At 35.4% G+C, this 25,988-nt stretch overlaps 1 protein-coding gene across 1 annotated transcript in view; it reads right to left on the bottom strand.

Annotated features, from left to right (window-relative positions):
* Positions 1-25,767, bottom strand: part of LOC150089900 (pyruvate dehydrogenase phosphatase regulatory subunit, mitochondrial-like) — a 197,592-nt gene extending 171,825 nt beyond the window's left edge. Inside the window, 2 exon segments of the mRNA XM_090368894.1 lie at positions 31-161; positions 25,491-25,767. Coding sequence (XP_090225020.1) covers positions 31-161; positions 25,491-25,747 — 388 coding nt within the window. The 5' untranslated portion in view covers positions 25,748-25,767.
* Positions 25,768-25,988: the final 221 nt, after the last annotated feature.

Below are 25,988 nucleotides of genomic sequence, written 5' to 3'. Positions count from 1 at the left end.
AATCTCAGAACAATAAATTTTCATCGTTACCTGTTTTTAACCCTTGCCTTTCCAGTTCCTTATACAGACTTATACTATACTGACACATCTTTGTCTCTACACGAGATTGCTTTACCTGACCAAGAATTCCTGAACCATACCATACTTTACCTCCACCTATTCTAAAGGAGAAAATAAGATTTAAACAATGATTACTATTTCAGTAAAGTTGATTTATTATTTCAGAAAGGTTGAATTTTATTTTTTTTTATTCTAGATATTTCTATTCTAAATATTTTTAGTAACAGGTATAATATTCTTTACTATACTATAACTGGTACTTCTTTAATATACTACATCTGTTATTTTATTATTTCTTTCTTTATTATATTCCAACTACTTATTTTTACCTCTTATTTTTATTTTATTTTTACCCCTTATTTTAATTTTCCTACATTCAATATTTGGACAACTTTTGACCATGTCAGGGCTTTTATTCACATCTTTACTACCTACTGTAATAGCAGGATCCCTACTAAAGGGATCCTGCTATTACAGAAAAATGCTATTTTTCTTTGCTTTTTGCTTGTTAACTCTAAATTTTATACTTCAAAGTCTATTAGAGCAATTCGAGGGAAACTGTGGTGCTATTGCTATCCTTATTCTTACTCTTACTCTTACCTCCTTTTTGCCTTAATTCAGCATATGCCTATTCTTTTTCACTACTTAATAAGCTAATTATTTTTCACTGGTAAATAGATTAAATTATTTCCTTTTTGTAGGTAAATAAAATAAAAGAATTTTCATTTCTAACCCCATGTAATTTATAGTTGACTCTCACTTACTGTATTATCTGTTTCACTACCATCTGTCGGGCCAGCTGTTATTTTTACAGTTTGCTGCTAAACTTTAATATAATTTGTATAATTTGGATAAAATTAGATCATTTGGACCTAGCTAATTTAGCTAGGTCCAAATAATAACAAACAGACACAGATATCCTTTGCCAATTATTAGTATTAGTAATGGCCACATGGTGCAAGAAAGCTTATGGCTTATGCTGCACCAGCCCAAAAAAAAAAAAAAAAAAAACCTCCATAAAACAATGATAAAAAGAGAAAAAAAAAAAAACTAATTATTAATAAAAGAAAAGGAAATTAAAACCTATCATCCTAAGCATTTCCCTCGTCCGAAGGTACTATCTAGATGTCCTTTGAATTTCCCCAAACTGTCAGCCTCTACCACCCATGCAGGCAACCTATTTCAGTAATTTATAACTCACTGGCTAAAATAAAACTTCCTGCAGTCCAATCCAAACATCTCCTCCTGTAACTTGAATTTATGTCCCCTAGTTCTAGCATCATTTATAATCTTGAAAATTTCATCCTCATTCATTTTACTGATGCCTCTCACAGCCTTAAACACCTCAATCAAATCTCCTCTAAGGTGTTTTAGTTTCCAAACTCTGCAACCCACATATTCGGATGCCCTTTTGCCGATCTCACCAGGCAAGTTACCCATCTTTGCACCCTTTCAAGAAGCGATGTCATTCTTTAGGTGCGGTCTCCATACTTGAACACAGTATTCCAAGTGTGGTCTAACAAAAGCCTTATATAATGGGATTATCACGTCCCAATCTCTACTTGCAAAAGTTCGATAGATCATCGATAGGACACCATGGGCCTTCCTTGCAACCTGTTTACAATGCTCAGAGAATTTCATGTCTGACCGTATCGTAACACCCAAGTCCCTTTCCTCCAGTACTGGGTTTAGTTGAACTCCACCTAGTGAATAAGTTATTTTGGGATTACTATTTCCCAGGTGGGAAATAACCTTAATTAACCTTACATTTGTTGGATTAAAGCATAGCTGCCATTTCTCTGACCATTCCTGAAGTCTATCTAGGTCTCTCTGAAGAAGCTCAGCTTGACAGTGATCATTAACTACTCTACCAATTTTAACATCATCTGCAAATTTAGACATCATGTCGTCTATCCCTTCATCAATGTTGTTTAAGAAAATTAAAAACAACAGTGGTCCTAATACTGATCCTTGGGGAACTCCACTTCTTACATCACTCCAATCTGAGGAATAGCCATTTATCACAACCCTCTGCCTCCTGCCCTGAAGCCATCCTGCTATCCTCTAAGGATTTTCCAAGTGATTCCAACCCGTTCCAGCTTTTAAAGCAACCGCTCATGTGGGAATGAGTCAAAAGCTTTGTTGAAATCTAAATAAACAATGTCGAAATTATTCCCTAAATCCAGCTCATGAGTGACCCTTTCAAAATAGTGAACCAGATTTGTCAAATATGATTTTCCCTTTACAAAACCATGCTGAGTGTCCTTGAGAATTTCAATTTTATCCAAATGATCCTGAATTCCACCCTTGATCATTGCCTCCATGATTTTCCCTACCACTGAACTCAGACTGACAGGTCGATAATTTCCCACTTCAAACCACCCTTACGTATAGGAGATACATTGGCACTTTTCCAATCCAACAGAATCTCCCCACAGTTTAGGATGCTCACATAATTAGCCTCAATGGTTCAATGCACTCACATGCTGCCTCCCTTAAGATTATAGGGTATATTCCATCAACTCCAGGAGCCTTACTGGCCTGTAGGCTCGAAAGTTTTTCATTAAATAATCTTACAAAATTTCAATATCATTAATTACATATTTTTCAACTTCACTCCCACAATTTCCCACTGCCACAAAAGGTTTTTCATCTGTAAATATCGATGCAAAATAACTGTTGAGTTCATCTGCAACGGCAGCTGGTGTATTTAATACTATCCCCTTTCCCTTACGTAAAGGTCTGATCTGGTTTGTACTGCTCTTCTTAGCATTTATATATATGAAGAATTCCTTATCCCCCTCTTTGCTCTGTTTGCTAGCGATTTCTCATAAACTGCCTTTGCCTGTTGAACCTTTTCTGTGGCTCTATTACAGATCATCTTGTAGCTGTTATAGGCTTCAGTACTTTTTATTGCTCTGTAACTTTTCCATGCCACCTTTTTCTGCTCAAGTAATGTGGCAACTTCACTATTCATCCAACTTGGAACCCTCCTCACGGAGTATTTTTTTAATGGTAAATATGCATTCAAGGTGTCTGTGATTAATGTTTTTAAAGCATACCACAGTTCAATTGTATTCATTCTCTGTGCGATATCTACCCAGTTAATAGATGCGATGTAGCACCTTAAGCCATCATAATTTCCTTTTCTGAAATTATAACCCATTTCTTTGCCTTTTACTACTGCTACCTCTCTCTCTTCATCATCCACCATAGAACTCCATGATCACTTCCTGCTACTGGTTCCTCTACTGTCAGCCCTGTTGTGTCATCTGATTCATGGGTGATGATGAGGTCTAGGATATTCTTTTCTCTAGTACTTTCCCTGACATGTTGATACAAATAACATGTCGTCTAGTTGATTTAAAAATTTTGTTCCCCATGTCGAGTTTCCTTCCCATTTGCTCCAATCAATTAGAGGCAAATTGAAATCTCCCATAATAAGACATTGATGCTTACTTGCCCATTCCATTTGCATGTAGAGGCTTTCGTCATAATCTTCACAATCACCTTGTCTGTGGATTATTCCTACTTGCATTATACCTTTGTTTCCAACTATCTCACACCATACAGATTCTATATTAGCATGTGAAATGTCTGAATCCGGGAAAGCTATTGTCGCACTCAGGCTGCTTCTGATAAGAAGCATTACCCCACCACCATTTATTGAATGGACAAACAGAATAAACAAACAGAAACAGATATCCTTTGCCAATTATTGAATGGATGTATTGAAGAGTGCTAGCCCTTGTCAACATATCATTCAATGTATCCAAACATCAGTAATTCGCCTCATCATCATCATTTTATTTTATTTCTTTTTTATTATTTTATTATTAATTATTTGTTTATTTATAGGGTATAACACATTAAGCCAACTCAGGCAAATTCCTTATCATATACTGAATACCTTTATTCTAAATACTTATGATAAAATCTTATCTTACATCTTCTTTATTGGCCTAAATGCTAACTTTGAATGCTTTTATTATACTTAACACACTCTTATTCAATCCATTTGGCCTTAGGGCTCTCTTGGAAAGCTTTTAACGTACAGTATTGTACTATAAACACTGTTCAAATTCCTTATCTTACATACTGTTGTAATTATATATATATATATACATAATATAATTACATTTATTGGCACAATTTATTAGACCTTATTCTTGCCGCAAAATTTCAAATTTCGTTCTTAAGACGTGTCTACAGCACACTTGCACCATAGCATAGAGAACATGTCGGAAACAGAAGCAAGAACATTGCCATCTTTCTCATAATTTCAGTGGATAGCCTCTGATGAAGACACTGAAATTGTGAAAAACACTGCAATGTAGTCTTATTTTAGTCGCCTTTTCATTTGTTGCCAACTATCTGTCTCTCTCTTTTTTCATATCTTACCTGGTCACCTCACCCTACCATATATCACTACATTCCTTATCCATTTCGTCGAATTCACTTCTAGTGTATACAAAAACACACACACACACACACACACACACACACACACACACACACACACACACACACACACACACACACATGTTTCTAAATTATACAAAACAAAATTCTATAATATCAAAAGAAGTAAGAAAGTTCACATAATGTCTGATTCTGAATGGTTATGGAGCAATGGCTGTTTGAATTTGAAAAATGGTACAGTTTTGAATGGAATAAAAAAATAAAAATAATAACAAAATAAATAAGAATGTGCACATACATACTTCATAAAAATCATACTAGGTACATATCAGCTTTCTTATTCATTATTTTATTTGTTTTTACATTGAAAACTCCATAACATTTTTTTAAAATTCAATCAGCCACAGCTCTAAAACTGTTCAGAAGTGAGCACATTTTATATGAACTTTTTTTATTTGTTTTAGTATTAGTAGTGGCAAATCATTCACGGAAGGAAGCTTATTTAGACAGCATTAGCTAAAAAAATAAATAAACCTTATTTGTCCATCCACTTTATTCCAACAATCAATTATTCCAATTATTCCTTTGCTGAAAGAAAATTTTCACACATATATCCTACAATCATCCTTTTTCAATTTAAGTTTATGCCCTCTTATGTGTTGGCCAAAAAAGAGTAGGAATGCAATCAACAACTAGTTCACTCAATCAATTTAAAGCCTTAAACAATTTAATCAGTTTTCCTCACGGGTGTCTGTTTTTAAGTGCTGGAATTCAATTTGCAGAACCAAAGGCATCATGTCATTGTAAGAATACACCTCTGTGTCTTTGATTTATCTTGTTGGTCTTCTTTGCATTCAATAGTTTCACATCCTTTTAAAATGTGGCTCCAAGACCTTTATGCAGTATACAAGATGCAACCTAACCAATGTTTCTACACACAATGGGCTAATCACCTCTTTGTCTCTTCTGGCAAATACCAGTATATAATTGACAGAACCCTACAATTTTCCTAACAGCCTGTTTGAATTGCTGAGAACTTCATGTCAGACTGTACAATTATCTCTTTTACTGCCATTTTTTATTTATTTATTTATTTTTTTATATAAATATAACTGCATAAATTCTGTTAGTCCCAGGTGCCTTATTCACTTTTGGCTTCAACTTCAACTTTCCTACTGGTTATCACAAAATCATTTACCTTCTATTAGAATTAAGTATACAGTAGACTCAATTTTCCGGGATAGAGTAAAAAAATATTTCCGGATAATCGATTTCCCAGTTACAGTAAGTAAGTCCCCAACATACGCAAGAGATACGTTGCAGGACTTCTTTCAAAAGTCGAGTTTTACGTAACTCGGGAATGACTAATAAAATATTGCTACTATACCCTGATATGCCAAAATTACAAAAACCACATAATATCCTCAGAAGAATGAAGAAAAATAGTTATATATTTTTCAATTATTTAGTTATATATTTTTAATTAGTTCAATAAAAAACTTTATCTGGGGACACTGGTGAAGTAGCTGGAGTGGCACATAAGAAAAAACATAAAAGGAAGAAAAAATGCATGTTATTGTATCGTAAAAACTGATTTCTATTTCGTAGCCTTGGTTATTATAGTTGACTTCATTGGTGCCGATTGCTTCTCATATTCTGTCTTTCTCCTTTATTGTGTTCACCATTGCCACTGACAAATCTGAATTTTGTGCGATACTTGTTAAATGTTTGGCCATTTTCATACATCCTTATTATTTTAATTTTCTGATCCAAATCAATAGCTTTCCTTTTCTTGATAGAATTCCTAGTACTGCTGTCACTTATTCTCTTAGTCGGCACCATGATAACAGTCAAAATGAAATTTTCTGAAAAGAACTTCACAGGCTTAAGGCGAAAACTCATTATTATCACTTCACGTGAGATCACATTTTACTAAAGCACATTTCTGGAGGTCACTGCCATAAAACAATAAACACGATTTGCACTTTCCGGGTTATTGGGCTTTTCTGTAAGCAAAATCTGTTATAAATTGGTAGTAAACTCAATCTTATTGCATTTGCGATAATACTGATAACTGGAATTCTGTGAGTTGTTACATTATGGTGAAACGTGTGTACCCTTCACTTGAAATCTTCAGTCATATAAAAAAATTATAAATAATGTAACGTAAATCCGAAGCTACGTAAGTTGAGGACTTGCTGAATCGAAAATGTTCAGCAACTACGTAAAAGGAATGGCGATAGATAAAGAACTTACCACGCACTACTCGCATGTCCAATGCGATGCTTCCCTTTATTTTTTACAATGTCGCATATGGTTTGGTTACCATTATAATGGTTCTTTAGAGATTTGATGGATGCACCATTTTCAAACTTTTGAATAATTTAAAGTTTTTGTTTAAATGAAAGCACAACTCTTGCGTTTGCCAATGATTTTCGAGATTTCTAAACAAAAAAAAAAATTTACTATAAAAAAAAAAATTCCGACATCCCGAACAGGCACAGCAAAACAAAATTTGTGCTTTTGCGGTGCAATGGAACACAACAATCAACACAGCGTGCACTAAAAAAAACTAAACCTGGTCTTTTTTTTTTTCTTTTTTGAGCAGCAGGTGTGAAGACAGCGAGGTTGCAAGATAATAGGTACACTAATCTCCCAATGACAACTTATAACTAGGGTGTCCATACGTCCTGATTTATGTGAAACTGTCCCGAAATTTTATTTTTGGGACGTTAAATGTCCCGGTTTCTTATCACAAACAATTTTGCTCAAATTTATTTGTGCACAATAAAAAAATTAGTAGCAGAGTTCAGAGCATTGTCTTGAATTGCATCGTCAGTTACAGCCTGTACGTTGCCTGTTCACCGCCGGTTTGCGGCCACCTCACTATAAACTTCATAATGGTCAAAAAACTTAATCCATATAATCGAGGAGGTGGTGTCTAGCATTGATTGGCAGGCCTTCATTTCTCGTGTATGCATGTGCGATGTTACGTGTTCAGTTTCATCTCACGTGACTTTTAGTTTAAGTTCAGTGATTTGGATGTTGTTCAGACGCGTATTTTCTTCCTTTATTTTCAGTGCACGTGTCTCGATCAGTTTATAGATAAAGATAAGCGAGTTTTTGTGTAAGTTTTTGAAATTAGTTTAAGCTGAAGATGAAATAAGGAGAAGCATATTTGCTGTATAATAAAAAAAAAATGCCTAAATGTAAATGTGTTTTCAAAGAAGACTTCCAGAAAGAATGGAGTTTTATAAAAAAGGGAAGACACGAAAATGAGGCTGAATGCAGAATGTCCTCATGTTTTATCAACATAAGTCACAGTGGGAGATGTGATATCAAAGATCATGTTAATTCGAAAAAACATGCAATGAAATTTCAAGCAACTGCATCATCATCTAAATTGGAAAACTTCTTTGTCAAAGAAAATTCAAATGAACATGACAAAGTTGCCATTGCTGAACTTACAATGGCATATCATTTAATTAAGCATCATCAGTCGTTTAGAAGTGCTGATTGCTCCTCAAGAATTTTCGGTCAACTTTTTGATGACTGAAAAATCGCGCAAAATTTTTCTAGTGCACAAATGAAAACAATTGCACTAATAAAGAATATACTGGCCCCTTATTCACTTAATGAAGTCAGTAGTACTGAATTCTTTGGAATTTCTGTCGATGCAAACAACCATAAATCGGAGAAAGTATTTTACGAGAAAAATGGTATGCGAGTTAAGCTTCTTAAAATGAATTGTTTATCCGATGAGACATCAGAAACTATCGCCAACTACATCCTTACTTCTCTGAAGGAAAATAATATCCCAAAGAAAAGTGTATTGCATTCGGAGCTGACAATACGAATGTTAATTTTGGAGGGATCAACAGGAGAGGCCAATGCAACGTATTTTCTTGACACCAAAATTTAGTTAATTCCAATATCAAACATGTCGGATGTATAGCGCACATATTTCATAATTCTGCTCAATCAGGAGCAGGAAGACTAGCCATTGACGTAGAATTGGTAGTTATAAAAATATTTTCTTACTTTCACACTTATACTGTTTGAATGGAACATTTAAAGGAATTTTGTGCTACCGTTGATATAGAGTATAAAAAATTACTCTCTCACTCTAAAACTCACTGGTTATCATTATTTCCTGCCATTGAACGCCTTTTAAAAATTTCCAAAGGTTTAAAATCTTTTTTTTTATCCGAGGAAAAGCTTTCTGTTTTTATTGAGAAATTTTTTAATCATCCATTGGGAGAAGCATATTTGTGGACTGCCCACAGCTTTCTCAGTTTCTTCAATAACCAGATACTAAAAATTGAAAAAGCAAACATAACTATTTTAGAGGTTAAAATTATTGTTGAAGAAACGATGGAGATGTTAGATAATAGAATATCTGATCAATTTCTGCCATTTTAGGCTAGAAAAATTATTCAGTGTGATAACAGTGATATAGAAAACCAAAAAGTTCATAAGTTTAAAAACGAAATCATAGATTTTTATTCAATGGCTAAAAATTATTTAGAAAGGTCAAAACCCCTAGAACAATTCCAGTTCTTAAACTGGATACTAATGAAAAACGTTCCGAAATGGGAGGATATTGCAAATTCTCTGGAATCATTTGAAAAAACTGAAATTAAGTTTGATGAAAATTTATTATATGACCAGTTTGGAGTTTTAAAAAAAATTGTCATAAACGAAATCGAAAATAATAAGGAATGGAATACATTGAGTTGTGTTGAAAAATGGACAACATTACTTAAAAAAATAGAATACCTTGAACAAAAGAGCGAGTTTATTAGATTATGTTCATATTGATTTGCAATTCCAGGTCACAACGCCAGCTGCGAGTGAATATTTTCTTTAATGGAAACACAATGGACTGGTGAGCGTAATAGGTTAGAGATAAGTACAGTTAATGCAATTATTACCCATGTTTTTAATTTGAGGGACTTAAACTGCACAGATTTTAAGAATAAAATTAAAAATAACAAATCTCTGTTAAATGCTGTGAAGAGTTCTGCTAAATATATTCATAAAAAATAGTTTTCATATTTATTGCATAAATTTTGTTATTAAAATTTAAGAACTGTATTCTGCTTTTGTTAATTCTACATTTTGAAAATAAAAATTGAGAAAAAAAAAAAAGTGTCTTTTATTAAAAACAAAATTTCCACATTTTTTTTTATCGGGGGAGGAGGGGAAAGATTACTCCCCCCGTTACCAATGTTATAAGATAAGTGTCCTGGTTTCGTGTTCTTCCAAAATGGGCACCCTACTTATAACACCGGTTCTTGTCACTTATTTACGACTTGCAAAACATTTGTTTATACCTATTCTAGTTATGCATAGGACTAGAATAGGTATAAAAAAGAGTAGGAATGCAATCAACAACTAGTTCACTCAATCAATTTAAAGCCTTAAACAATTTAATCAGTTTTCCTCATGGGTGTCTGTTTTTAAGTGCTGGAATTATATGACAGCACGACGAAACAAATGGCCCTCAGTCCCCAGCAGCTTTCACTCTCCCTCTTACGGCAGTGAGAGAATCAGAGTGGAAGCAGAGGGTGCTAAGAATCTCTGGGTACGACCAGGCTGCCATGCACAGAAACTGAACTTGGCCTGTTATAACGTAAGATCACTCATTGGTGAAGACAGGATATTAGAGCTGGAAAAGGAATTAGAAAATGTGAATTGGAATATCATCGGTTTGGCTGGAACAACAAGAAGAAATTAATCACTTATAAGTTTATCAAGTGGAAATCTGCTGTACACCAATGGAAACAGTGAAAGGAGTGAAGGCGGAGTTCGGTTTCTGGTCCATAAAGATTTTAAAAACAACATTTTGGAATTCAAAAGTACATCACCAAGGGTGTCAAGACTAATACTCAAGATTTCTAAGAGGTACAAGCTAAAGATTATAATGATTTATGCACCAACATCGAGCCATGATGATGAAGAGGTTGAAGAAATGTATACAGAAATCGAGTCTTCTAGATGAGCAGAAAACCCACTACACTATTATTATGGGGGACTTCAATGCTAAGGTTGGAAAAAGACAAAACAGCACAGAAAGAGGAACTATAAGAAATTTTGGAATTGGTGAAAGAAATGAAAGAGGTGAAAGACTTGTGGAATTTGCAGAATCTCAAGGATTGTCAGTAATGAACACTTTTTTCAAGAAAAGGGTGAACAGAAAGTGGACATGGAAGAGTCCAAATGGATGAAATTGACTTCATCCTCACTAACAGAAGATATATTGTGAATGATGTTACAGTCCTGAATAAGGTAAATGTTGGAAGTGATCACAGAATGGTAAGATGTACACTTGATATAGATGTAGGAAAGGAAAAATCTGACTCGAGTAAATAATACAAAGGTCTTTGAGATAACAGAAGAGGAGAAAAAGCAGTATGTACTGGAACTTAAGAACAAGTTTGAGCTTCTGCAGACTGCTCAGGACCAAGATATCAACGAGGAATATTACAACTTTCTGAAAGTGATAAAGCCCAAGAAACCTATAGGGAAAAAGAAATTCAAAGAAGAAAAAATTAGTCAAGAAACACTTGTCATGATGAACTGAAGACGACAAATGAAGAGGAAGAAAAACACTGACAGGGAGAAAACTGAGTATACTGAGTTATGCAAAGCCATTAGAAAGAGACTCAGAGAGGACATAAGAAGATTTAACACAAGAAAAGTAGAACAAGCATTAAGGGAAAACAAAGAATTTAAATCAGCAGCCATGAGCAGTAATACAGAAAGACAAATGAACTGAAACTGAAGAATAGTGATGGTGTACTTATAAACAGCAGAGAAGGCATAATACAAATAGCAGAAGACTACTATAGAGAATTATACAAGGAGCAGGGGAATGATGCCAGCAGTGGAGAAGATGGATTGCAAAGTAGCAACACATACAACATACCCGATATTCTTCCTGATGAGGTAGAACATGCATTGAAGAAAATGAAGAATCAGAAAGCCCTGGGGGAAGATGAAGTTACTGTAGAGTTGTTAAAATTGGGAGGAAGAGACATAACACAAAAACTGGAAAGGCTCTTCACAAAGTGCATTAGAAAAGGTGTGACACCTAAGCAGTGGAATAATGCAATCATAGTTTTGCTGCATAAGAAAGGAGTTAAATCAGAAATTGGAAATTAGACCAATTAGCTTGTTATCCCACATCTACAAGTTGTTCACAAGGGTCATTACTAACAGATTAGAAAGAATACTTGATGAGAATCAACCGAAAGAGCAAGCTGGCTTTAGGACAGGATTCTCAATTATGGATCACCTTCACGTAATATCACAGCTAATGGAGAAAGCAAATGAATATAAAACACCATTATGCCTGGCATTTGTGGATTATGAAAAGGCATTTGACTCCATACAGCATAAGGCAATGTTTCGGGCACTGCAAAGACAAGGCATAGATACCCCATATATTATGATTTTGAAGAAAATATATGAGAGTGCTACCTCCTTTATTAGGCTAGACTAAGACAGTAGGAAATTTAAAATCGAGAAAGAAGTTCAACAAGGAGACACAATATCTCCGAAGCTGTTTACTGCTGCCCTTGAGGAAGCTTTCAGAAGATTAGACTAGTCGCAGAAAGGAGTCAATGTGAACGGAGAGTACCTAAACCATATACGATTTGCAGATGACATTGTGGTCATAAGCCATGATCCCAAAGAATTAGAGGAAAATCTTAATCAGTTATGCACAGTTAGTAAGGATTTTGGACTAAAGATGAATATGGCTAAAACAAAAGTAATGATGAACAAGTATGCCACAGAAAGGGAAATAATGATTGAAGGAACAGTAATTGAAAAGGTGGAGTCATATACTTATCTGGGATAAGTCATTAGCTGTAATAATGATAAATGGATGGAAGTCAAGAGAAGAACAAATTTTGGATGGATAGCATTCAGGAAATATAGTCACATACTGAGGAGCAATATCCCAATTTGTCTGAAACGTAAAATAATGAATCAATGTATACTCCCCACCATGACTTATGGAAGTGAAACTTGGGCACTCACCAAAAGAATGGAAGAGAAGCTAAGAACTACACAGCAAAGAATGAATGAATTATATTGGGAATCAGACTGTTAGATAAGAAGAGAAACACATAGATTAGGCAGCAAACTCAAGTAAAGGACATTCTTATCAAAACTAAAGAACTAAAATGGTCTTGGGCAGGACACACAGTTCGAAGACATGATGACAGATGGACTAAGAAAATAACAGAATGGTATCCAAGAGGAGCTAAAGAAAACCTGGAAGACAAAGGTGGAGATGGATAGATGAAATTCATGAGTTTGTGGGTAGTAAATGGATGGCCAGTGCTCAAAACAGAAGGAACTGGAAAGTTGCTGGAGAGGCCTTCATCCTGCAGTGGATTGAAAATGGCTGATGATGATTCTAGTTATTACTTGAATTTTATGATTTCTGTTTGATTTTTTTTAAATTTTTTTATTTGGAATCGAAGTGTCCTGGTTAATCCGATCCCAGTAAATCGAGAGTCTGCTGTACTTCTGTATTCCCCATCCCTAGAAACTTTAGAATTTTGTCAATGTAATTTACAACAACCTGTATATGAAATAATTAGAAGTTAAAGAGATGAAATTCAAATAATATTGAAAAAAATAATCCAAAACATCAGTTATTTTTAAATCTCACATTATGGAATGATAAATTTAATACATGAAGTGGTAATCAATGGACCCTGCTCTTCGTGGACTAACGTTATTAGTGGAGACCCCCCCCCCCGGGTTCAGTGTTTGGCCCACTGTTGTTATGTATATTTATCAATGATATTGATGAAGGTATATCAGGCTTAATGTTGAAGTTTGCCGATGACACAATGGTTGGAAGGGTTGTTAATGACAGTAATGACACTATGCTACTGCAACAGGATCTAAAAAATTTAGGCAGATGGGCTGAGAAGTTGCAACTGAAGTTGAGCATTGATAAATGCAAAGAACTGCATATGGGTAGCAGTAACCACAGAAAAATGTACCAACTGTGTGGTACTACACTCAGGGTAATAGAGAATGAAAAAGAACTGAGGGTAATTGTGCAGTTTTATGAAGTTTTATGCAGTTTTATATATGAAGTTTTATGAGCAGTGCAGACAGGCTGCCAGAGCAGGTCATGGAGTCTTGTCAATGATATACAGGAATTTTGCTAGCAGGGATAAGGAGATGATTATCTCCTTGTATAAAGCAATGGGCAGGCCACACCTTGAATCCTGCATACAGGTCTGGATGCATCATTTTAGGAAGGATGTAGAGTTGCTAGAATGAGTACAGAGAAGGGCAACAAGATTAGCGAATGGAACAAAGGGTTGCTCTTATGAAGAAAGGCTTAAGTTCTGAAAATTGCAGTGTCTGGAGACTAGGCACCTGCAAGATGATCTGATTGAGATGTATAAGGCCTTGAATGGTTTGAGCAGGCTCAATGCTGATAAGATTATTTCTCTTGCTCAGATTACAAACTTGAGGGGACATAAACTCAAATTGAGGAAATACAGTTGTAGAATAGATGTGTGGAAATTTGTCTTTAGCCAGCGGGTGGTTAATTGCTGGAACAAACTTCCATCTGTCATTGTGGAAGTTGACAGCTTAAATAAATTCAAGGAAGAAGTGGACAAACATTTGGAGCAAATGGATGGGTGAAATGGGAAGTTTTTTTTTGGTTGATGCTGTACTAGCTTGCTTTCTTGCATCATATGTCTCTGCTAATGCTAAAAATGTTTAATTTTTTATCAGTTGATTATTTATATTCAATTTAAACTAGTTTATACTCAGATGTGAGTTCAATTTAGTGTGAATTGTATATAAATAATACAAATTTATTACTTATAAAAAAAATTACAAATTAAATTATAATCTGAACATTATGATTACGTTTCAGTACAGTAGTATATATATATATATATATATATATATATATATATATACAACTGTTTATGTGCTAATTTTCTATTCGGTAATTTTCTATTATGCCATTTCATTTAAAATGATAAATATTAAAGTGATGTCTTTTGAGGTTATGATGGGCATCATGGTGAGTCCAATCTTCCTTACAATTTGAAGTAAAGATAGAGCTGACTTACTACCATCCTACTTTTCTTTTAACTCTTGTATCTTGGCAAACTACCACCTACCATTCCCAGTACACTCCAACCAATGTCTCCTATGGTCTTCTGTCAAAAGGATGTCAGAAGAAATTTGAACAATCTTGATGGCAAGAAAACTTCAGGTCCTGATGTTATTTCTCCACCTGTTCTTTGCTCCTGTTCTTTGTTGCCTTTTGAGGTTCTTATTCCACTGGTATCTTGCTTGTTTGGAAATTTGAATATATCCAGCCAGTTCCTAAAAAAAGGTGATAAATCTCTCCTTTCAATTATGACCCTATTGCACTTACAGGTACCCTTTCCAAAATAATGGAGAAATTCATCAACTGGAAACTCTTAAACTATCTTGAAAACCTTCAATTTTATCAATGATTTTCATTGTGGATTCTGTTAGTGTCACTCCACTGGTGATATATTGGCTTATGTTACTCATCTTTGGACAAATTTGATGACAAAACGTTTGCCAAAAGTCAAGCAGTTGTTCTTGACATTTATAAGGCTTTTGATCATGTTTGGCACAAACGTCTTCTAAACAAGCTTCCATCTTATGAAATGCCAACTGTTTTTTACAAACTGGATATCCAATTTTTTTTCTGACTGCTTGCTGAAGGCAATGACGGATGGATCTCTGTCTTCTAACTTCTTCACTAATGTTGGTGTTCCCCATGTTTCAGTTCTTTTTCCTACACTTTTCCTCTTGTATGTTAATGACTTTTCACTGACTGGAAATCCTATCCATAATTTTGCTGGTGATAGCACCACATTGCATTTGACTTTCCGGTTTGAGAAACCATATCTTGCACAAACAGCTTCATCTTCTCAAATGTCACCACCAATTCCTTAGTGTTAATCTTCAGGTAATTCTCCAATGAGGCAAAATAACTTAGTTAATAGCAACCCTCCTAAAATTCGGTCCTGTCTTACACCGTGATAAAAGGAGTCTACTGCTTCTACACTTATTTTTAACGACACTCAGATCTCTAGAAAAGATAATATATCTCTATTAGGAATTACCCTGACTTCTAATCACCTTTGGCATAAGCACGTCACAAATATTGCTACCTCTGCATATAAAAAACTGGGTTTCCTCTTTCACTCTTGCATTACTTTTCTTATAAACAATTTCTCACTGTGTACAAATCTCAAATATGCCCTATCATGGAATACTGTTTCCACATATGGGGGTGGTGCACCCAAAACCTCTCTCAGGCTTCTAGATTCTATTTAAAAGAGGGCAGTCAGGTTAATTAATGACCTATCTTTTAAAAAGTCTCTCCACTCTCTGTCTCATAGACATTCTGTTTCTGATGTTGTGATGCATACTTTTTTCTATAGATACTTCCATAGGCACTGTTCTTCTGAATTGGCTTCTGTAATCCCCCTTCCCTTTTTCAAGCAAGTCCAAACCTGTAAATAGATGCTGACAACCAGTTAGCATCCATTTACTGTTCAATTCACACAAAACCAACTTTTCTTCTTCTTCTTCCTCGTTTATCTTTTCAACTTCCACTTTTGGGAACAACCTTCCTTTAGATGTATTTACTGAAAAGACAATCTACAGAAAATCAAGTTTAGCATCAACAAGTATCTTCTGCGTTCTCAACCTTCAATCCAGCATGAGAGTAAATACCACAGGTTCTAATACCTTTCGTGTTCAGGATTTTCATTTAAAAAAAAAAAAAGTCAGTCAGAGCCTTGGTTAGATCCAAAATATTCACCAGTGCCTTAAATGAAAGCTGAGGCTTTCAAGTCACATCACTCTCTTCTTCCTGATTGCTTTCACTTTGCTATTTTTGAGATCATTGAAACCTACTTCACCCATATCACAGGCCAAACTCATACCCAGTGGCTCTTCTACCAAAGAGAGTTTCCTCTTTGGTAAACAATAAAAACAATTTGCACTTCCTGGTTTATTGGGCTGTTCTGTTAGTGCAATCTATTATAAACAGGTAGTAAACTCTATCTTACTGCATTTGTGATAATACCGATAGCTGGAATTCTGTGGGTTTTTACGTTATTATTATGAAATGTTTTCCCTTCCATGAAATCTTCGATCATATAAAAAACATATAAATTTTCAGAATCTTCTCTTCATTCCTATATTTTAAACCTTGTAAACTTGTTACTAGGTATCTCACTTGTGCATATTGTGTTGCAATTTGTACGTGCTGTATTCTTTGTTATTGATTGCTTATCTTTTTTACTGTTTTAAATTTTACAACCCCCCAAAAAAATGTCAGTCAACAGAAATATCAATCAGTTAGTATGTACATATTACAGTATTAATTAAGCTATGTACAAAAGTGTAAATTTATTTTTATTTTACTAACCTGCGGAAAATATTCTTCCGATTTTCACATATCATTTAATTTTTAATTGGTAATGTAATAAAGTGTAAATTTGTGATTTTTACTTTTATAGCCTGTGGATAAATATTCCTCCTATTTTCACTATATTAAAATTCAAGTCGCAAATGTGATCACAATGACTGGTGCTTATCACATATCGTATAGTGAATGGTATTTTATTATGCAGAGTCCACTGTAAAGTGATTTCATTGTATAGGGAACCAACTGTAAAGTGGGGGTCTGCTGTATATTGAAGGAATATTAAAATTTAGAGGGTCATCGCTTTAAGAAATATTTTGATTTTTCAGTTTTATTTTTGTTTTGTACATAAAAACAATTAGCACTTGCTCTGGAGCTTAATGAGTGATCAAATATCACACTAAGAAATTTCTAGTGGAAGTTATTTTGTTATGGGGTCACAGTCATAAAAAAATTTGTAATGTAAATAGACTAAACACTATTTATTTAATACAATATAATATCGATGCAATTTCATATTGCTATTAAAGTAAAATATATTAAAATACAATATATATATATATATATATATACACTTGCATTGCAAAATGAGTGAGTAATTCAGTAAATATGGCATATATATATTTCACACGAAGAAAGAATGAATAAATACTACTGAATAAAATACACAAAAAAATATGGCATAAATTTAAGTAAAGAAATGTCATGCAAATATAACTTCGTTGTGGGGGGGTTACAAGAAAAATATCACCATTTCGTTTAATTTATGAATAACTTTTTTTCATAATAAATGGATATCATCATTATTTATTTTCATAAAGATAAAATAAAAACAAATGAGTTTCGGTATTTGCAAAATGATGTATGGAAGAAGAAAGCTTATACAGCACCAGCAAAAAAAAAAAAATATATATATAATAATACTAAATGTAACCCATTCTATCTTCACTCCCTTCTTCTAACTATTTATTCTAAGTATTTGCCCATTCCATCTTTAAATTTAGATAAACATCTATCTCTGCAAGGACAGGAATTTATTCTAACAGTCAATTATTCTTTTTCCATAGATGTATTTTTGCCTGTCTAATCTGCAATTATCCTTTCTCAACTTAAATTTGTCTCTTTGTGTAGGTCACTTGAAAAATAGTAAAGATTCCCTTACCATTTAGCTTACACAGTCAGATCATTACCTAACATAAACTAACAGAACTCAAGCTCTACATTGTTCTTAAAATGACATTTTTAAATTGGTTTGCAATATTCAAGATGTAGCTTAACCTTTGCTTTATAGAATGGAATAAAAATACAGTTGAACTTGGTTATAACGAGCATCAAGGGACCGACAAAATTTCCTCGTTATAACCATTACTCGCTATATCAGTGATAGCGGAGAAAATGAACGCTTTATATTAGTGATGAGTTATCTACCTCCTATTTTTTAAATTCTCAACAACTTGATAAAAAGATAGATTGAAAAAACAAAAGAAATATTAGAGAGAAAAAATAATATAAGTATATACCTACTTATTATTTGTATTAATATGCTTGTATAAACTATAATACACTTAATACTAAACACAATTTATTTCTCTGTAATTAAAAACAATACTACTGTATTTAATAATAAACACAATTTCAATTAGTCTTTATTTATGAATCTTAAAATTGATGTTTGTTTTAAAGATTTCACTTTGATATTTCTTAAGCTCCCCCTTAAAACACTCAACACATTAAAAGTCTCATTATTACTTGCCTCAATTCCTTCAAAAAAATTGACTAATGTGTCCATTGCACCTTGAGCTTGTCGGCACTGATTTTGATTTACTTTCAATTGTCATCATATCATCATCACAATCCTCATCATTGTTATCGTCTTTGTTGAGCACAGCATCTACAATGTCACTATCTGTAGGAAGACCACTAGTTAACAAGTTGTCATCGGCTCGTACAAGTTCATCGATGTTATTTGTATTAAAATCAACATCATTGTTATGTAATTGCATAAAAGTATCGGTAAGGATATCCACGTGTTTGCAACTCCGCTGAACGAGAAGTTCTTTAGCCATATTTAGCCGCTTGATTGAATATTTTTTACATCGAATTATTTCTGTAAGTAGCTTATAGACCTAGTAAGGATCGTTAGTTTATTCTGAATTGAGACAACGAGATTTGAAAGTTAATTAATACTTAAGTGTCCGCAGATATAAAGTTCGTAAGTTCCCGCCTTTGTGATACGATAGTTATATACCGTACTAGATAGCGTTAGTTGAACTTCGTTAGCAGTTAAATTGTACTTTTAAATAAATACATATAACGACTTAGATTACAAACGTAACATAATTAATTATATTTAACATAATTAATAACATAACATAATTAATTATAATTAATTAATTAATTAATAGAATCATGACTCAGACCAGAGCAGCAAAGCAAAAGGCTCAAGCTAATGGAAGTGCTGTGGCTCAGAGCAGAACTGAGGGGGGCAGCTGTCCACTGACTCACAGCCTTATAAAATGCACTGTTTGCTTGATGTTTGCAGAGCAATCGGGTACGGGACATGATAATGCCATGGGGGATGTCTTTGTGTGTGCGCGATGCAAGGAGTGTATCGATATCAGGCAACAACTCAGCGTTCTTGCATGGCGCCTCCGTAGCCAGGTGGGAAGGAGCACCAGTGTGTAGCACACGCTTCTTGATTAGACCGGGGTTCGAGCCCGTCACCACCAAATACGGAGGATGCGGAAAGGTCAGGGAATGACCACCACACATCCCCGGAGCAATATGGCCTTAGTTGCTAATGCTCCTAAAAACCAAAAAAAACCAAATAACAACAACAGCGTTCTTGTGGGCCTATATGAGAGCTTGAAGGACAGAGTGGATGTCCTCGAAGAAACTAAATTGAGGGGCCCATCAAGCTCTAAGCTGCCCACATCAACGCCAGAGCTTGCACTTGGGCATCACGTGACACAGAGGCAACCCCAAGGCAGAATGCGCTGGTCCCGAAGGAACTAGTAGTTGTTGGTGACTCTATTGTCAGGGAAACAGGGAACATGCTTTGTAAAAAGGATAGGTGGAACAGGACCAGGGTATGTCTGCCAGGGTCAAAGGTTGATGACGTTGTAGAGCGAATATCATCTTTTAAGGGCACACAAGGTGATATAGTTGTACACGTTGGCACTAATGATATTAAGAGCAGGAGACCGGCAGAATTACTTAACAAGTACAGGTCACTGTTGAACGAAAGCCGAGAATTAGGGTTGAATTTGAAAGTGTCTGCAATTCTGCCCAGACACGATAGGAGGGAGTATATGATGACAGCCCTGTCGATCAATTCGGCCCTGGAAAGATTGTGCAAGGCTCAAGGGGTAGAATTTTTTTCAGCCTGGACTGTACTTATTAACAGGAGAGATTGCTTCTACAGGGATGGGATACACTTAAATAGAAAGGGTGCAAGAATATTTGCTGATGCTATCGAGGCAGTGTTAGGCGGGTCGGAAAACTGCTAGCTTGGGGGGAGACAAAGACCAATAGATTGACAGTAGCCACTCGCAGAGGTGAAAGAGATTCTTGCACTGCTTCTATTAGAATGAGCAGAAGCCTGAAAAACAAGATGCTTGATATTTCAGAGACTGCTGGGAGCCATTGTGGTACAAGTAAACACATGGGTTGTGTTAGGGTAGCTAAGAATAGAAACAGGCGCAGGTATACTTGCGTGTACACCAATGCTAGGAGTTTAGTAAATAAATTTGATGAATTTGAGGTATTGCTCAAAACATCAAAGGCAGATATTGTTGGGATATCAGAGACGTGGTGTCACACAGATATAAGGGATGCAGAACTGGAATTTGGGGAGTACAACGTCTATAGAAAGGATAGACAGGATAGGAAGGGGGGAGGGGTTATGCATCAGTTAAGAAACACAAAAACCAAGGAAGTGAAGCCAGTCGACATCGCTGGACAGTGCAGTGTTGAGTCAGTTTGGTGTGACATAAGCATTGGGAGATCAAAATTGAGAGTAGGAGTGTGCTATAGGCCTAATGACTCTGATGAGTATAATAGGAAACTGTACAGGGAAATAGAGTGGGCCAGTAAATCAGAGAGTCTTATAATGGGAGATTTTAATTTCCCAGATATTGACTGGAATTTGGGGGCTGGTCACTCACACACTAGCAGGGCTTTTGTGGATTTATTGGATGATTGTTTTCTACATCAGCATGTTCGGGAGGCAACTAGAGGGAGTAATACTCTTGATTTGATTATCAGCAGTGATTCTTCATGCATTAAGAATCTGCAGATAAATGAACCACTAGGTGGCAGTGATCACAGTGTGCTGAAGTGGGATTTACTCAAAGAGGTAACTACCATTAGGGGTAAAGGGAAGGGTTATTGCTTCCGTAAAAGCGACTACGATGGACTGAGACAGTATTTAAATTCTACACAGTGGGACCAACTGATGATGTTACCAACAGCAAATTCAAAATGGGAAGCATTCAAAGAACTTATCTTGGAAGCTACTAGGCTTTACATACCAACTAAGAAATATTGTTGAAGGTTTAGGCCAAAATGGATGTCAGATGAACTAATGAGGCATATGGCAGAGAAGAAAAATGCATGGGATACTTACAAATTAACACATGACACAGAAGCCTATGATAGATACAAGTTGATATGCAACCAAGTTACAAAGGAGGTTAGGCAGGCGAAGGCAGATTATGAGAAATCCTTGGCAAGAGATGCAAAGAAAAACAGCAAAGAGTTCTTTACTTATGTAAACTCTAGAAGGAAGGGGTTGAATCAGATTGGTCCACTTGATATTGATGGGTCAACTGTTGATGATCCTGCTCAGGTAGCTAACAAACTAAATGAATATTTTGCATCGACATTCACACATGAGGAGTTATTCAGCGAGGGGAATGTCAGAGGTGTATTCAACTCTAGCAGTAAGCTACAGAATCTTGAAATAACTGGGAGTAAAGTGGAGGAGAAATTGTTGAAGATAAACACAAGAAAGGCACCCGGGGTGGATGGGATCTATCCAGTTATATTAAAGGAGGCAGCAAAGGAAGTAAGCAAACCCTTAGCCATAATTATGAGAGCTTCCTTGGACTCAGGTTGAGGTACCCATAGGCTAGAAATGTGCAAATGTGACCCCAATTCACAAAGGAGGATCAAAGGCTGACACAAGTAATTATAGACCTGTGAGCTTAACTTCTGTTCAAGGAAAATTAATGGAGGCACTGGTTAAAGAAGCACTGCAGGATCATTTAGACAAGACTTCAGTTATAACCATGCTCGGACACAGCATGGTTTTGTTATGGGGAAGTCTTGCCTGACCAATATGATTGGATACTATGATGTAGTCACAAAAGAACTGGATGCAGGGAATAGCTTTGATATTATATACTTGGATCTTAGAAAGGCTTTTGATACTGTTGCACATGGAAGACTGCTAGGCAAATTGGAGCAGTGTGACATTGGAGGCAAATTGCTGCTATGGATAAAGGGGTGGTTGAGGGGGAGAAGACAGAGAGTGGTAATCAATGGACACTGCTCATCGTGGACTAATGTTATTTGTGGAGTCCCTCAGGGCTCTGTGTTGGGTCCATTATTGTTTTCTGTATTTATAAATGATATTGATGATGGTATATCACGCTTAATGTCCAAGTTTGCAGACGATACAAAGGTTCGCAGGGTTGTTAAGGACACTACTGACACTATGCTGCTGCAACAGGATCTGGAAAGGTTGAGCAGATGGGCTGAGAGGTGGCAAATGAAGTTTAACATTGACAAATGTAAAGTACTACACATGGGAAACAGCAACCCCAGAGCAACGTATCAACTCAGTGGTACTACACTGACAGTGGTAGAGAATGAAAGGGACTTGGGGGTGGTTGTGCAGACGGATATGAAGTTCTCTGAGCAGTGCAGACGGGCTGCAAGAGTAGCTCATGGAGTATTGTCAATGATATACAGGAATTTTTCCAGCAGGGATAAGGAGGTGATTATTCCCTTGTATAAGGCAATGGTCAGGCCACACCTAGAGTACTGTATACAGGTCTGGAGGCCTCATTTCAAGAAGGATGTAGAGCTGCTGGAACGAGTACAGAGAAGGGCAACAAGATTAGTGAATGGAACAAAGGGGTGCTCTTACGAAGAAAGGCTTAAGTTTTGCAAATTACAGTGTTTGGAGACTAGGCACCAGCGAGGTGATCTGATAGAGGTGTACAAAGCCTTGAATGGGTTGAGCATGCTCAATGCTGATGGGATTCTTCCTCTAGCTCAGAATAATCACCTGAGAGGGCATAAATTCAAATTGAGGAAAGACAGATGTAGGATAGACGTGCGGAAATTTGCCTTTAGCCAGCAGGTGGTTGGTTGGTGGAACAGACTTCCATCCCTTGTAGTGGAGGTTGATAGCCTAAATAAGTTTAAGGCTCAGCTGGACAGGCATTTTGAACGAACAGAGGGGTGAAGTGGAAGTGGGTTTTTTTTTTTTTTTTTTTGGCTGATGCTGCATAAGCTTGCTTTCTTGCATCAAATGCCTGTACTAATGCTAATAAGTTTAAGGCTCAGCTGGACAGGTATTTTGAACGAACAGAGGGGTGAAGTGGAAGTGGGTTTTTTTTTTTTTTTGGCTGATGCTGCATAAGCTTGCTTTCTTGCATCAAATGCCTCTACTAATGCTAATGCTAACGTAGCAACCACTGAGATAATGGTAAGTTGTTTTCTTCGTTTCCATCATCTTCATCTACAATTGAAATTTCATTTGAATTTAAGTTCGATTTCTTGAAGCAATTCGATAGGTTCTCAAAGTAACGTTATTCCACACATCATTCAATAAATTTATAGCATCCAATATCGATATAGACTCGGTAAGTTTCTGTTCTCTTTGACCGATCAGATGTAGAATTAGAAATCTTTTATAAAATCCTTTCAAACTCTTCATTACACCTGTGTTCATTGGTTGTAAAATTGATGTCGCATTGGGAGGCAGAAACACTAGCTTTATGTTGGACAAATTTTGAATCTGGGGATGTGCAGGACAGTTATCAACTAACAATAAAATATTTTTCTTCTTTTTGAATAGCTCCTTATTCCAATCATTTATGTATTGCCGAAAAATATCCGAAATCATCCAAGCTTTCTTGTTTGCTGTGTAATCCACAGGAAGCTTCCTTATGTTTTTGAAACACTGAGGTTTTAACGATTTTCCGATAACAAACAGTTTTTTTTTTTTATCAGTTCCTGTCATATTTGTGCATACGAGCACCATAAAACAAGCCTTTGATTTTTTTCAACAAACACATTTTTCCCCTTTGAATTTAAATGTATTATCAGGTGTCAAATTATAAAAACTCCTGTTTCATCAGTGTAGATGTCTTCATCATTGAAATCTTTCCTGATTTCTGCCCAAACACAGTCCATTCATTTGCCGTCATTGGATCTGCAGATCGAGATTCTCCACTAATTTTTGCATAAATGATGTTATGTCAGTTTTTAAATAGACCCAACAAACCATTGTTACACACAAAATCGTTGCATCCAAATTGTTTAGCAAATTTTTCTGCTTGAGCCTTCAAGAATGGACCTTCTATTGAAAATCCAGCACTTCTTTGTGTGGTGAACCATTGAAGCAATGCTTCATCAATGTTTGTAACCTTGCACTTTCTAAATTTTTTTTTTTTTTTTTTCAGTTATGTTCTTTTCCAGTGCCGATATGTAAACATCTTTATTCTTCCACAATGTCGATACACTTTAAGAGGACAAAGAAAACTTTTACACACTTCAACATTTTTTGCACCACGTTCTAACTCACGAATAATATTGACTTTTTAGCGAATTGAGAGACTTTCTTTTGTTAGTAGGCATGTTTCCGAAGGAAGGGTTCGTTTCTAACTGATTTTATTTTAAAATGATAAAGTGATCTGCATACAAATTTCTTAGAAGTCTGAAATGCATACAATGTTCTTAGAAGCCCAAAATGCATACAACTTTCTTAGAAATCCCATTTCCAAAATTCTTAGAAGTCCCAAAATAAATTTATGGTTCAGTGAATACAAGACAATTTGTAAATAGAGTAATGCGACAAGCGGAACGCCAATACACTATTGTACAGCCCCCATCCCAGGAAGGACAGAGTCATAAACTGGCTGCTAATCTGAAGCAGGTGGTCATAAAGCTTTTCATTTTCTTCTATTCCAAGAATTGGGTTTTTCCAACTATACGAGCAATTAAGAATGTTTGCATAGTTACCAAAATTTGTTCGGTATATCCGTGTAGTACACTCGTTATAAACAGTAAGTGATTGTATGGGAATGTGCATAAATTAAAACCAATTATGGCTTTTTCCTCATTACAGCCATGATCTCGTTATTACCGTGCTCGTTATAACCAAGTTCAACTGTAGCTAGTATACATATTTAATACTATCTACAAGTTTGCAAAGTTCAGAATTACTCTAATGCAAAGAACAATAACTTTCCAAAAAATTCAGTATGAAAACAGGTAATATAATAGTAAGTAATCTTGCCTGTTCTGTTCTAAAACTACAACATCCTTCCAGCCATAATCACGTGCCAAGTGGTAGGCCACTGAGCAGCCTACCACTCCACCACCACATATTACAACTCTCACTTGGGTAGGTAAAGTTTCCTGGGTAAAATTGCATGATTTATCTGGAAACTCAGTTGTTTGTAACTCTCTTGTTAATTTTCTGGGTAAACACAAGTTTTGTTTGCAGTAATATTTTACTAAATTCAGAAAGCTTTTGGGTAATCTTAAAGACATTGATCTCTATTTTCACACCATGGCTTCTGTAAAGAAAAAAAAAAAAGATATTACAAATAAGTCTTAAAGAAATTACAGAATTTGTATAATTTCTTTAACTGCATGTTAATAACTGAATTCTCTACTCATCTGCTACAGATTTGTAATATACAGTTTTAACAAAACTGATGGTTTTAATGCCAAAAATATATACCAGTATTTAAAATTGGCAAGAAAGTTTGGAATTATATAAGATAAAGCT

This window comes from Mastigoproctus giganteus, chromosome 2 (assembly GCF_048544385.1).
Source record: "Mastigoproctus giganteus isolate SK-2022 chromosome 2, ASM4854438v1, whole genome shotgun sequence".
Taxonomy (NCBI): domain Eukaryota; kingdom Metazoa; phylum Arthropoda; class Arachnida; order Uropygi; family Thelyphonidae; genus Mastigoproctus; species Mastigoproctus giganteus.
The sequence above is the reverse complement of the archived record's forward strand: the minus strand, read 5'-3'. Positions and strand labels throughout refer to the sequence as shown.